The 13,643-nt window shown below is 44.9% G+C and overlaps 2 protein-coding genes across 4 annotated transcripts in view; one reads left to right on the top strand and one right to left on the bottom strand.

The window, feature by feature from the left end:
* Positions 1–1,479: 1,479 nt before the first annotated feature.
* COPS4 (COP9 signalosome subunit 4) lies at positions 1,480–10,498 on the bottom strand. Its single transcript, XM_053941807.1, has 10 exons — positions 10,330–10,498; positions 9,102–9,181; positions 8,192–8,343; positions 7,088–7,191; positions 6,162–6,315; positions 4,912–5,062; positions 4,424–4,594; positions 3,003–3,118; positions 2,543–2,627; positions 1,480–2,039 (listed from the first exon to the last, which is right to left on the bottom strand). Exons 1-10 carry the CDS (start codon positions 10,404–10,406, stop codon positions 1,906–1,908), a joined length of 1,224 nt encoding a protein of 407 aa, XP_053797782.1. The 5' UTR covers positions 10,407–10,498; the 3' UTR covers positions 1,480–1,905.
* A 365-nt stretch (positions 10,499–10,863) lies between these two features.
* Positions 10,864–13,643, top strand: part of LIN54 (lin-54 DREAM MuvB core complex component) — a 39,728-nt gene continuing 36,948 nt past the window's right edge. For all 3 annotated transcript variants that reach the window (XM_053941790.1, XM_053941789.1, XM_053941787.1), the window contains exon 1: positions 10,864–10,934. The gene's annotated coding sequence lies outside the window, so the exon portion shown is untranslated. The remainder of the gene's footprint in view (positions 10,935–13,643) is intronic.

Below are 13,643 nucleotides of genomic sequence, written 5' to 3'. Positions count from 1 at the left end.
CCTCCAGCGTGGGCTGGGCAATGGATTACGGCAATATCTGCAGGTAACTGTACTCTAATAAATTAGGTCTTCCCTGCTGATGTGAAAATTACACTCTTTCCATAGCATTCCTGTTGCATTCCATACCCCAAATGCTGCATGTGTCAAGGCTACAAGTTCTGTCCCTTGCTGGAAGTGGCTCTGCTTCCCTCACCTGTCCCTGGCTCGCCACGGCATTCCCAGGTTAGATCTGGGAATGCTGTCAGGGCCATCAGATAAATCAGTCTGTGGCTTGAAATATGCATCACCAAAGGTCATCTTGGTTTTGAGGCTTGAGTTGGCCACTTCAGGTCTGTCCTTTCAGAAATGGTTCAGTAGAACTGTTTACTGCTTTCCAGAAGTCTGTCCTGGCCCACAGGGAGAAAAGGTCCACAAAACAGCTGTGAACACACACCCCTATGGCTTTTCAGGACAGGCTTCTCCTTAAAGTACCAGACTGAAGCAGCAAATAACCTAAATGGGAATGTATATGAATGGCATACATGGCCCATCTGCAAAGGGCATGCTCCAGGAGAAGAGCTCTGTGCAGAAGTCAGAGCACAAGCAAAAAGAAAAACAACAGGCTCCAAACTAATAGTGACTATGTCAGCATTTCTCTTGAAAGGAGAGGAAATTCTCAGCCAGTACCACTTTGAACAAGTTACAAGTAATTTCCCTTGGAAATTGGTGGTCAAAATACCCTTCAGCCTACTCTCACCATTTATGTCATCACTTTGCTCTTACTTTTATGATGATGCTGTACTAAGATGTGCAGCACTTGCACAGCAAAGAAGAACATCATAATTGGGTCTATACTCACCAGACAGTTTATTACTGAGTAGTAGTGTCAACACACCTTGAAACAAGGCACTTCTTTACAATGACAAGTGTAAGGATAGGAAGTGTGCATGCTGCTCATTCCTGTTTAAAGATTTTGATTTAACAGCAAGTAGTTTCTGCTGTGCTTGACATCCTGAAACTTATTAATTCCTTTCTTCAGGGATGTTTGCCTTGTCAGCCAACTTGGATTTGTTTCTCTTAGCCATTAAAGAACTGAAAAATATGATGGATCCAAGGTATGGAGCTAGATATGCAACTGAGTGCATAATTGAGTGGATGGAGTTTCCAACAGACTGGAGATAACCAAGCATAGAAGCCTCTGAAGACCAAAATATTTGTCATGTTTTTTAAATGTGTGTATCTGGCAAAGCAAGGATGGGTAAAGAGTGCTGAACTCCAGACTGATAAAAATCAGTCTTCATTGCTGTGCATAAGCATTTCAAGTTAGTCCTGCTTATCACATGACACCTTGACTTGCATTTCATAAGCAAAGAAAGAAAAAAAAAAAAGGATTTAATTTAACATTTCTAGGAGCTGAAAATGCAATTACAAAAATGTGTTTTATTTCAAGTTACTGTTTAAGAACAAAAATGAAAACAAAACCACAGGTCCTTACAACACTTAAACCAAGTGGCTTATCTCAGCCTTTATTAGAATAATTACAACTAAAAGAAACATGGTGCTTCTATTTTCACAGCAGAACACGCATCATAAGAAGTAATGGGCTACAAAGCTATAGCGATACAGTGAAAAAAAAAATAAAATTAAATAAAGCAAACCTAAAGCTTGCTGCAGACATTACAGCTTCTTTAAAAGGAAAACCACAGAGCAGAGTGCAACGCAGAGGCAGCAAGAGCATCAATCTAAGCTCAGAGAACTGGGAGCCTGTCACACCAAACATGGGATCAGCTAGCTGTGTCCTAAGCCGTAGTGAAAGCAGAAGATGGGGAAGTGAAGACAGTGTTTTGTTTGTTTCCCAGTCCCTCTCAGCTCCCCCTGCCAGCACAGCAGGCAGGTGACTGGCTCCACTGGGACAGTGGGGCATGGTCACTGAGCCATCTGGGCCTCCATGGCTTGCGCTGTCCACTCCGGGGCTGTCTGACTGATCTTCTCCAGAAGGTTGTTCACCTGGAAACACAGGGACTGAATCTGCTTGTCCCAAGTTGGCAAAGCTTCACGAGCTGCAAAGAGAAGAAAAAGCAACCAATACTAAACAAAGTAAGTCTTAGCAATTCCCTTGCCTTGTCAACTGCAACCTGTCCTTTTGCCACTGCCCTCACCTAGCTCACAGAGGAAGCTTTCCTTGCAGTGACACCAGGATCACTTCTGTACTCAAAAGCTGCAATTATTTTGGCTGCCTGTTACAAGCCTAACTCCTGCGTTGAAGCAGATTGGAACAGAGAACTTCCAAGTGAACCAGGTCTTCTAGAAAGAGACTGATGGAATAAATTCACTCTTTGCTGTGGGTAGGAGGCTGCAAAGACCTCTGCAGGGAGTGGATGAACTGTCAAAGGTTGTCTTTATGGCCAACTCTGCCACCTCCTGGCTACAGCAGGATGAGCAAGCTCACTTCAGGGAGAAGGGATTATTCATAAACTTAATTTCCTTATCCTGGCAGGGACCACCTCAAAAAGCTCACTCTGAAAGGTGCTAAAAAAATAAATTATACTGTGGCTGCACTTACTCTCAAAGTGAACAATTCCATCAATCTGATCAATAAAGCCGTTCATGCGACCCTCAGTTATCATCTGAGAAGCGATCTTCTCTGCCTAGAATAACAAGGAAAGATGTCAGAAACTGAGTCCATTCTCAGAAAAGTTAGAAATTATTCAGACTTAACAGTCTTATGGGTTTTTAACCAGGTCCATGTACAGGGGGGGAAGGAACTTACAGAGAGCACTCATTAAATGATTAGACAAACAATCAGTGGCATCTAACTCCACTGTTGTTCGTTCCACATTATGCCACTCCCATTCTCATAAGATGTGCTGGATACTTAACCTTCCTGGTAACATGGAATATTTATTTATTCCCTAATATTTGACTATTTTTCCTAATATTTACCACAGATATTTTCTCATGCCATTCATGCTCCTTGTCTTAAAAAAAAAAAAAAAAAAAAAAAAAAGGTAGGAAATGGATACCTTGGCTGCAGGGATCTCTAGTAATGCTCCAAGCTCTTCAAAGGTAATGTTGTTGTAAAGTTTGCTTGCAGATAGTAAGTTGTGTTCAATAACAGCTCTGTCCAGAATACTGGAACCTTTAGGGTTAGATGAGGAAAAAAAAACCCCAAAACATTACTATAAGATTGAAATATTGGTTTATATAGTACAGCAAATGAAAAAATGCTTCTCTTTCTTTTTCTGAAGTGCTACATGTTAGGAAGGTCCAGATGCATCTGCCTTGGATCACTGTTAAGCTGCCCAGAGACAGCAGACAGAAACAAATGGATGGCACATGGCTGATTTTAAAACAGATAAACCTTTCATTTAATTTCTAGACTAAGCAAGTGGAGTCCTTGCTACAAGACTAATTGTCTGAATTGAGGGGGTTTGACCTCTTGTGATCTTAGCTTGACAAACGGAAAGACTATTGGGGATTTTCTTATTATTCATTATGGCTTTTAGGGGTACAATTAACCTCTCTCTTACTCTGCTTGTGATAAACCCTTATCTGATGTCTCTCTCCTCGACTGAACACTTTTCAACAGTATAACTCATTTGCCCCTTAACTTCTAGCTGAAGATAAGCACATTATTAAACACCAGCTAACCTGCATTCTTTAGGGACAAACAGTACAGGTTATAAATAAACAACAAAGTCACCAAGGGAAGGAATGTAGCATATTGCTAGCGAGTACCTTTAACACAGTTTTCACTTCTGCAAGTATGCGCTTACTTATTTTTCCTTAATCAACAACTATTTTCACTAGGAAGATTTTCCTGATTCAGAGGTATTTCACACTTACATATTTTTCCACTTTTATATTCTTCCAAGCTAGAAAACTGAGACCAGTGTGTTTAGGATACCAGCTCAGTCATTACCTGACATTTTTTCTGACTGTTCAGATGTTCAGGACTTAGTGTCATGTCAGTGGAGACGTGTGTGAGATCCAAACCATCCCCTCACTATGTCACCTTCCTGTCAAGTCAGGAAGCAGTTCCAATAAATGTATCATCAGTACAGACCATTTATGGCCTGCATGCATGTCACGGGTTTCTAGGCACCCTACTTCCCTACTCTCAACAGCGCCTGAGAAGCTCGCGAGGACAGAGACTCCATCACAAACACTGCAAAGTTGTCAGTGAAGAGGACTGCACATGGACAGGGAAAGAAAATGTGACAAGTTATCTTCCAGAAGAGTATTTGAAAACCTTAATGGCAAAGCAGAAAGATGAATGATATCTAAAAAGCCTTACTATCTAACTATACATGCTGAAAAATATTTCTTAAATGATGATATAAGCAATAATAAATTCTTCTCCATGACACTTCTTGACTGATTTGGGAATTCTAACTCCCATGGATGAACACCTAGCATTACAAGGTTTTAGAGAAGTGTGTACCATCAGCTGTAGTTGCTTTCTGGTGAGGCATTAGCATAGCTGCAAACTCTTGCAGTTGATTTCCGCGGATAATTCTGTCGAGATACATTTTCTCCAAGATCCCATAGGCTGCAAGCTGCTGGCATCTCTCATCCTTGAAGAGAGTAGCAAGCATGCGGGAACGCTGTTGTCCTAGGAAAGTCAAGAGGATTCTCATAACTGAGCACCAAAACACTGAGTACTGAGAGGTAAACAGCAGGAAGTTACCTTTTTTCCCCAATGCATGCAAATTACAGCCAACAAAGCTCTATTGAAGAAGGAATTTGGTTGTGTTCAGTTCAAAGGCAAAGCCACTGAACTAATCCAACTCTGAGCTTTGCCAACATGTAATTCCGACAACGTGTTCACAACTTTGGATTCCTCAGCAAATCTTAGTCATACAAGTAATACACCAGCTGACTTGTTTCAGGGGAAATACCTTTTGCACAAAAATGTGAGGTGTATTTTACCTGCTGATGCCAAAATAGTACAATGCAATGCGTGTTTCAATGCCTCCAGCCGCTCAGTCTCATGGACGATGCTCTTGTAGGACAGCTCGTTGTACCTTTGGGCAGCCTCAATGAACTTCCTTCTGTAGTCGAGTACTCGAGCATAGCAAACCTAGAAAGGAAGGATAGCTCAGAAAAAGAAAAGCAGCAGAGGTGGCTGCATAATACAGCTGTGTAAAAATTGCACACTGTCAAGTGATAGCTCCCATAAATATTGCTCTTCTGCTTCCTAGGGAAATGTGTGCCTTCAAAGAATTAGCTTGACTTGACAAGTCCTTGCTAAAGTATCAGAGAAATCAATTGAAAGGACATTTCCCACCACTGTTCACATGTTAAACATTCCAAATGTTGAAAAGCCAAGTATTGAGCCTAAGTAATTGAAATATTGTACAGTTGATACTGTACTTGTGTTTCCCCTTCACTACTGGCACTGACAACTACCACTTAGACAGCAATTTATGTTTCAAGTATTTGCTTTTCCCGTTCAGCATGGGAACACCACCTGATATTTCTTCCTTCCTTTGTGCTTTTCTAAAATTCACAGAAAATATTTACACTTTCAACTGAGTGCACACTTCGAAACTTTATATGGAATGAGGGAAAAAGGAAAGGGAAATCCAACAAACAAAAACCACCAAACGCTGAGTTACTGCTTGTGGCACATCTGCTTTGTGTCACAGAATTTTAAACACCTCCACACTTGACCAATTCCCTTACACTGTAGTAATTAATGCTCATCAGTTACTAAAATGGTTTGAGAAGTTTGTGTATGAACTACGTACACAGTAAACCCACAAAAAAGCAGGAATGTCAGCAGTTAATTTACTACTTAAGACTTTGAGCTACCTTTATATATGGGACTTATTATTTAATTACTAGGGGGTGGGGGGACTACTACTGTCTCTAATACTGGATGCAATTTTTTCCCCCGCTTAGATTTATAGACAAAGGGGGAGGCAATATTTTCAACAATACTTGAGATTTTTTAGCCTAGTTTTTATTTTCTATCAGTAAAGCTGGCATTTAAGGAACCATTACAGACTTATCTCCAAATGGTAAGGAATGAGTTGTTTAATAACTGCTAAGATGTGTCTCTCAAGCTCCCCAAACCATATAGCTTTTCCCTTTGTCTCTTTTCTCATGATGAAAGTTTTAGTGGCAGCGCATTGTCTCCCTTTAGAAAAAGAAAGCAATAAAGCAGGTTAGACAACCTTATAATGGATTTGCAGCTGTTCATTAGTTGATTCATTCTGAAGCAGGGAAGCTCGATTGATGTAAGCTTCTGCTTGAACTGGGTCATCATCCTCCAAATACAGCCTGGCAATTTTCAGGTAGGTCTCAAGTTTATAATCCACATTGTACTGCCTGTAGAGGAAAGAAAAAAGCAAGTGCTCAGAGTTGTTCCAGAACTACCTTTGCTCTTAGCTGCTCTAACATTTGTTATGATTCTTAAGCACTTGGCAACATTTGCTTTACCCTGCTTTCTTCTTCCCTACTGCCAAATTAGTGCTTTCTGTACAGAGTAAGGAAATTTGAGACGAATGCTACTACAGAACTGGCTCCTGCAAACACCAGCAGAAATAATGCTGTCCACCAAGAGACAAATGTACACTCTCATGATCAGTTTTTTGTGGACTGGAAGTTTGCCACCAGTGGTGAGCCACTTGAGTTAAGAATCAACCTTGCAGTGCAACAAATAAGTGCTAAAAATAGGCAAAACCCACAGCAATTCCTTCTAGGTGCACAATAAGAAAGGGGAAAGGACTGCCAGAGAAAACTAACTGCAACAGTTCTACACCTAAAAAACCTAAGCAAACCAAACTAAAACAAACCCCAGCTCAGAAACACACAAAAGAATCCCCAACTGCATTTGTTAATATCCAAATCCAATTTCAAACTACGTCTTCATTTTGAACTGAGAAGGTGAACACATTGAAAAACTGCCACCTTCCAAGGAACTTTCAGCAACTTTAGAAACACTACTGCAAAATACTATTAAAAAGAACTTGTTTATCAACAAGAATAATTAATAGTGGGTAACTTCTGGTGCAGCAAACCCCAAAATTCTCACTTGCAGGTCTAGTTCAGTACAGAGAGAGCAGGTACAGCTAACACCACAGAACTGGGTGTAACCTACTTTTGCCCTGTTTCCAAAGGGATCCCCACTAACACTTGTGCTGCGTTTCTCCAGTCTTCTTCTTTCTCATAGATCGATGCAAGATGTTGCCTTATTGAAGCCACCTGAAAGACAATAAAATCAACAGCAAAAGTAACCATCATTTATAAAGCTTTTAAAAAGATGAAACAAATCTTTCAAGAACTGGAGCACCAAGAATCACAAGCCATTTCTTGCAGTTACATCTCACATCATGCCTGTGAGGTAGGAATGAGGTGATCTGTGATTAGATCCTAATGAAGGAACTTCTGCTTTGGAGAGCAGCTGTCAGCAGGTAAAGTATTAGTGCTTACAACCTGGGTTTTTAACTGGAAGTGTGGGTAAAAAAAAAGAAATCATCTGATGTACTGGATTTAATTTCTGCATAATCATGATGACATACCTGCAAGCATGTTTAGCTCAGAGTAAAAGCTGCTTAAAAAAAGATAGAGAGAAGCAAATAATCATGGCAGAAACTGCCTTGACTTTCTCCTCCAATACTAGATCCTAAGGCCTTTTTATATAAACAACTTCTCTAAGAACTCTCAGATGATACTATGCATTTGGACAACAAAACACAGAATTGAACTGGAAAAGCAAAGCAGCATATTCAGTAGCTAAGCAGAATTGGATTCCAAGAAAATATTTTCTCCTGGTAAAATGATTATGGCTAAAATAAACACACAGAGAAAATTTAATTATTTTGAAACAAAAGCTATTTTTCAAGGTGCATGCTCTTCACACCACCTGTCTGTTCTACTACTCAGCTAAAAGGCAATACAGTGAGTAGCAGCCTGTCTCTCCAGACACCTCCAGCAGCTCAAGGACTGTTTCATTTTAACAAGCCAATTACTGGAAGCAGAGGAATCACATGTCCATCACCATGATGAAGTGACAGTCTGTAATCTTTGCACAGTCCTAAGTGCTCTCTGCATTTAGCTCAGGTTTTCCTGAAAAACCGGACTCTAGGTAGAAATATCTGTTTTGAGCAGCTTTTTGAAAGGCTTGAAATAGTCAGCAGACAAGGAGGGGAAAAACTAAAGCCAAACCCACAAGCCAAAACCCATCTCACCACTGATCTCTCACCTGTTCTTCAAATGAAATAACTCTGGGCTGTATCTTTTCCAAGGTGAAGTGGTAAATTTCTTTGGCTGTGCTGTCAGGGAGACTTGGAAGATGTGTACAGAAATCTGTGAGCAGCTGCCGTGAGATCACCAGACTGACATTCTCATTCACCACTGGTTCAGAGAGGCACAGAAGAAACACACAGAATAGATGCAAAATTTTTCAGTGCCTTCACTACAGGTGATAATTTGCTTTTACATTAAGTTTGAATATTTAAATTTTAAAAACTATGCAAGTGAATGGGATTTTTTTTTCTTTTTTTTTTTTTTTATAAAGGTGGGTTTTCCTTTTTTTTCAGAAAGTGTTTACACTAGAGGTCACCAGAGTTCTAACCCCTGACAGATAAATTAATTTTTCACCTTGATTTATAGTTCTCAGTTGCTGAAATATCTTGGACAAAGTACCTGTTTGGGCTAAAGCTCACTAAGCTTATTCTCAACTTTAAAAACATTATAGCAGACATAATTTACAGAGATGTTCAACAAGCCAAACACCCAGTACAACACAATAAAAAAAAAAAAAAACAAACCCTAACAATTTCTTGGCAGTTTTACAAACGGATGAAGAAGGAGGCTGTCAGTTTAAATACCACTTGGCATCCTGTACAAACTTCAGCACTCAAGAGGGACTGCTTTGTTTTCACCTTCCACTGCTGACAGGTTGGAAAGCTGTAATAACCACAAAGCTTACAAATCCATTCCCTCTTCACTTCTGAGTGTGGTGGTGAGGGTTCCTCTTCCTGTTGTGTCCGAGTTCCAACAGGACAAGAGCACATTGCATTTACACAGTCTCATGTAGAGCTAAGAAATACAAACACACAAACCCAGAGAGCTCTGGCCTTCACTCACTGTACAACCACTTATGCACTTACTTGCTTCTACAAAAGCTTTCAGAGCTTCAAGCTGTTCCACACCCGACAGCTGAATGGCTTTTTCCAATATTTGACGGTACCTGTCCATAAATAAATTTTAAAAAGGTTAAAAACCGCACATTTTTTCACTAAGAACTTCTGCCTCTCTGTGTGCTTTCTGTGTCAGAGCCCTATTTTTGCTCATATTTTCTATATCTTGAGATAGCAATTCTCCAATTTGTTCCCAAGTGTTATGAACATTCACCTGGAATTGGTACTTGGCTCTTCTTAAATCCCGGGACTAGATTCTCAGATAACAAGAGTTCAATCATTTTGTTATCTAAGAACATAGGTGCAGTTTTGGAAGTTTAAAATAATAATAATAATAATAATAATAATAATAATAATAATAATAATAATAATAATAATAATAATATGCCCAGGATAGCGCATTGAAAAAGTAATGAAATCTGTACTGCTCATAGATTCAGATTAATCAAGGTAGTCAAACGTTCAAAATGCCACATTCAGTGTGACTGAGAAAGTGTTGTGACAAATATTATGTTACAGCCACGTGACACCAACACAGGTGTACTCCATGTGTTTTCAAGAGTTTACTCTGCCAAAAATAGCAAGTTCTGTTTTATTGTTTCAGCAAGCTAATGAAACTTTTCCTCAGCGCGTGTCACACTGATGAGGTACTACATCCGCGTGGAAGCCACATTTTGAGGGGAAAATTTGCAAGGTTTTACACGAAAATCCTAGAAGTGACACAGCCCCCTTAGAACACAAGGAGTCGAAGAATTCCAGGTGACAGATCCACATCTGACTGGGCTCTCGGAGCGAAAAGCTGTGTGACACATCGCGCCACGAGCAGCTCAGCCCCTAAGGGCTGCTGTCCAAAACACGCACGTAAGGAAACGGTAATAATTCTTCATAGTAACAAGAGAGTCGCTGACACATACACGGGCGGCAGAGGAGAATAAACTGCCCGGCCTCTCGCTGTGCCACACCAGCAGAGCCCTGAGGGGGGCCGAGCGGACACGCGGGAGCCCGTGAATGAAGAAAAAAAAAAAAAAAAAAAAAAAAACCACAACCATGAAGCGCAACCTTTCTGTCTCCTTTTTATTCGAAAAATCTCGGCCGCTGGACACGACCCACCCACCCTCCCAGCTCACGGCGCCCCCTCACCCCGCGGGCGGCCCGCACCCCTCCTCGCCCCAGCGCGGGGAGGCGGCCGGCAACTCACTTTCCCGCCAGGTCCTTGTGGGAGCCGCTGGAGTTCATCAGCTGCGCCAAGTCCTGCCTCACCGCGCCCGCCGCCATCTTGGCAGCCACCTCCTCCCACCATGGAGCCGCGCGCGCCGGCGGGAGGGGGGGGGGGGGTCGTGTCACGTGACGGGGGAGAGCAAGCAGGCCGCGGGAGGGAGGGGGCGCGGGCGGCCGGTTGCGGGGGCGGGGAGGGGGATATCCCACGGAGCTATCCCACGGGGATAGCCCACGGGATTTACACCGCCAGGGGGATGAGGCCGGACCGCCGCCGCCGCCGCCTCCTCCTCCTCCTCCTCCTCCTCCTCCTCCACGGGTGGTGCCCGCGCGCGGCCCCGGAAGCGGACGGCGGGCAGGGGCGGTCCCGGAAGCGCGGGGCGCTGCGCCGGCGGTTGCCAGGGCGGCGCGGTATTATGGGATGCGGCGGGGGAATGGCGCGGGGCGCGTGATTTTGAACAAACGCGGCGGCGGGATCGGCGCGGGCGCGGCCGCCGCCGCCGCGGCCGCCGGGAGCGGCCCCGGGGGGCGCCGGCACCGGCGAGAGGCATCGCTAGCGGAGGAAGAAGAAGCGCGCCCGCCCGCCCGGTGAGTGCGAGGGGCGGGAAAGCGGCGGCGGGAGGACAGGGAAGGGGGCGCGGGCACGGCTGACAGCCGCCTCCCGCCGGGAAAGAACAGGCCCGGCATCGCCGGGCGCTCTCCCCGCGGCGGGCCGGGGTCCCGGGCGGCCCCGCCGGCCTCCCCGGGATGGCGCGGACAGTCGGTCCCGGCCGCCTCTCCGCCGCGGGGGTGCCCGCCCGGCGCGTCCCCTCCCTGCCGCTCCCCGCCGGGGTCAGCTGCGCCCGGAGCCGCGACAGAGCGGCGGGGTCACGGCGGCCCCGCGGCGGGGCGAGGCTCCCTCTCGGAGCGGGGTCTGCGCGGGACCCGCCGGTGCGGAAGGGGTTGGGGTTCGCGGCTCGGGGGCGGCGCCGGGGCGGGGCGGCGGGGGCAGGTGCGGCGGGGGCGGGAGCGGCGGTGACGGGCTGAAAATGGCGGATCTTTCGAAATGCGGCGGCGGCCGCCGGCGCTGACGGGCCCGGGCCGCTCCCGCCAGGTGAGACCCGGCCCGGGGGAGGGCGCGGGGGGAGCGGCCGCACCGCGCGGGGCCGGCGGCCGCCGGGGCTCGTCGCGCCGGGCCCGGGGTTGGCGGGGCCCGGCTGCCCCGGCCCGGGGACAGCGAGTCGGGCGGCTCCGGGGCCCGGGCTGCTCGCCGGTATGCGCCGTTCGCGAAGACCGGGGCGGCACCGGGCACGGCGCCGGGTGGGTGAGGACGCCGCGGCTGTGTCAGCGGGATGCTCGCTGCGGCTGTGCCCCGCCGAGCGGGTGCGGCGCTTCCTCGGCTCATGCCGGTGCCCGGGCGCACCTGTGGCCTGAGCGTGCGCTGCCCGGCCGTGGACAGCCCCCGGCTCCAAGGGAATGTGTCTGGTTCTGGCCTCCTCAGCGCAAGGAAAACAAGGAACTCCTGGAGGGGGTCCAGGGGAGGCCACGGAGACGATAAGGGATCTGGAGCATCTCTTGTATGGAGAGACTGCAGGAGCTGGGCTTGTTTAGTCTAGAGAAGAGAAGACTGATGTCACTAATGCATATAAATATCTCAAAAGCAGGTGCCAAGAGGATGGTGGCAGAGCTTTTAGTGGTGCTCTGCAACAGGATATGGATAAATGGCCATAAGCAAAAATACCAGAAGTTTCACCTCAACGCAAGGAAGAGCTTTATGTTGAGGGTGGCAGAGCACTGGAACAGGCTGCCCTGGGAGGTTGTGGAGACGCCGTGGTTTGTGTCCTGTGTCACCTGCTCCAAGTGGCCTTGTCTTGTCAGGGAGGTAGGACAGGATCATTTCCAGAGGTGCTTTTCAAACTTAATGAATCGGTGAATATAGCCAGACCATCTTTTGGGACAGTCCTAGCTTTTTTTGTCATCATCTTTCTTGTTATGAGTTGTATCAGTATTCAGAGTGTGTTTGATTATTTGTGGCCTTGAATTCAAAGCATGTCATGTACTAATTATGTCATGCTTGATATTGAGGATTTGGATTCTGGAAAGCCTGGTGGCACTGAGAGCACATGAAACTGTCCACTGGAATATACTGTAATCAGGAGGAAAGCTCTCAGAATTAAGATATCAGGTGAGGAAAGGACAGATATTTAAATCACCTTTCATTTGTTTTATCCTTCTGAACAGTTCCTTGAAATATATTAAGGTTACTGTAGGAAATACTGAATATAGAGAAATAACTCGGAGTGTTCTTTGCAATGTTTACATTAGACTGGCAATAACAAACAGGTTATTCAATCCTTGAGTATGTGGCTGTCTTCTTCACAATAGCTTTTGGCTTATTGGAGGCAAGAAGAATAGTAGGTTATCAGCTGAATATATTTCTTCTGTCAGTGGAATCTTTTCGTAAAATAAAATGCATTAGACTTGTCTTTTTTTCTTTTTAAATTATTATTTGTCAAGATATCCAGTTTACATATCTGTCACTGAGTTACATGTTAGTTACATGCCTTGTACAGAGTTGCACCAGCCTAGAGAGAGAGGTGTGGTTGTATTGCTCTGTAGGCCAAACAATCTTACAGGCTGGAGAGTGTGTTTGAAAACACAGCCCAGCCTCCCTAATGGGATAAAAAAGTACTTCATGCTTGTTGTGGTGGGGTAAGCTTCAGCAGTTTGTTATGCAAGGCTGCTTGTTCAGCTTACATATCAAGAACTATCTGCTGATGTTTGGTTTGCTTATACTTTGATGTCCAGCTCAGATCATTTGTAACTAAAGGCTCTGAACAGTTCTGTCATTCTTAAATTCTTGAGAAGTTTTATATGCTTTCAGGTGGAGTATCTGCAAACCACAGGTGCATAAGAAGGGTGATGATGAAGAGTACTGTCAGAATTCAACCTTAGAGATGTTATCTCATACACTACATTATCTTTTATTTTAGATTTGGAAAAACCATCAGAGCCCCTTAGGTTCCTTTCCCTTACACTTGTTTGAAAAATGTTTTAAGAGAGAACTAAGGTAGATTGGGGGGGTTGTGTTTTGATTTCTGCTTCAGCAACAAACTGTGGTACCTCATCTGTCACTTGGTGTGATTGTGCTTTTGTTCTCCATACCTGTTATAGAGGTAGTGCTCACATGCTGTGAGAAGCACATCCTAATGTCCTACAGAGGTTGTACACTACAGCACTGCAAGGGTGTGGTGGGCCCCTTCATAGCAACTACCTAGGAGATAAACTCTGATTCTTCGGGTTTTTTATTATTATTCT

This window comes from Vidua chalybeata, chromosome 4 (assembly GCF_026979565.1).
Source record: "Vidua chalybeata isolate OUT-0048 chromosome 4, bVidCha1 merged haplotype, whole genome shotgun sequence".
NCBI classification, from domain to species: domain Eukaryota; kingdom Metazoa; phylum Chordata; class Aves; order Passeriformes; family Viduidae; genus Vidua; species Vidua chalybeata.
The sequence above is the reverse complement of the archived record's forward strand: the minus strand, read 5'-3'. Positions and strand labels throughout refer to the sequence as shown.

Coding starts and splice junctions, on each gene's coding strand:
- COPS4 (XM_053941807.1), bottom strand. CDS start 10,406: ATGGCGGCGGGCGCGGTGAGGCAGGACTTGGCGCAGCTGATGAACTCC. Junction 5,063..6,161: donor AGCTGCAAATCCATTATAAG/GTTGTCTAACCT, acceptor CTTCCTTTCTAG/GTTTGCTATGCTCGAGTACT. Junction 2,040..2,542: donor TGGAATTGTTCACTTTGAGA/GTAAGTGCAGCC, acceptor TTCTCTTTGCAG/CTCGTGAAGCTTTGCCAACT.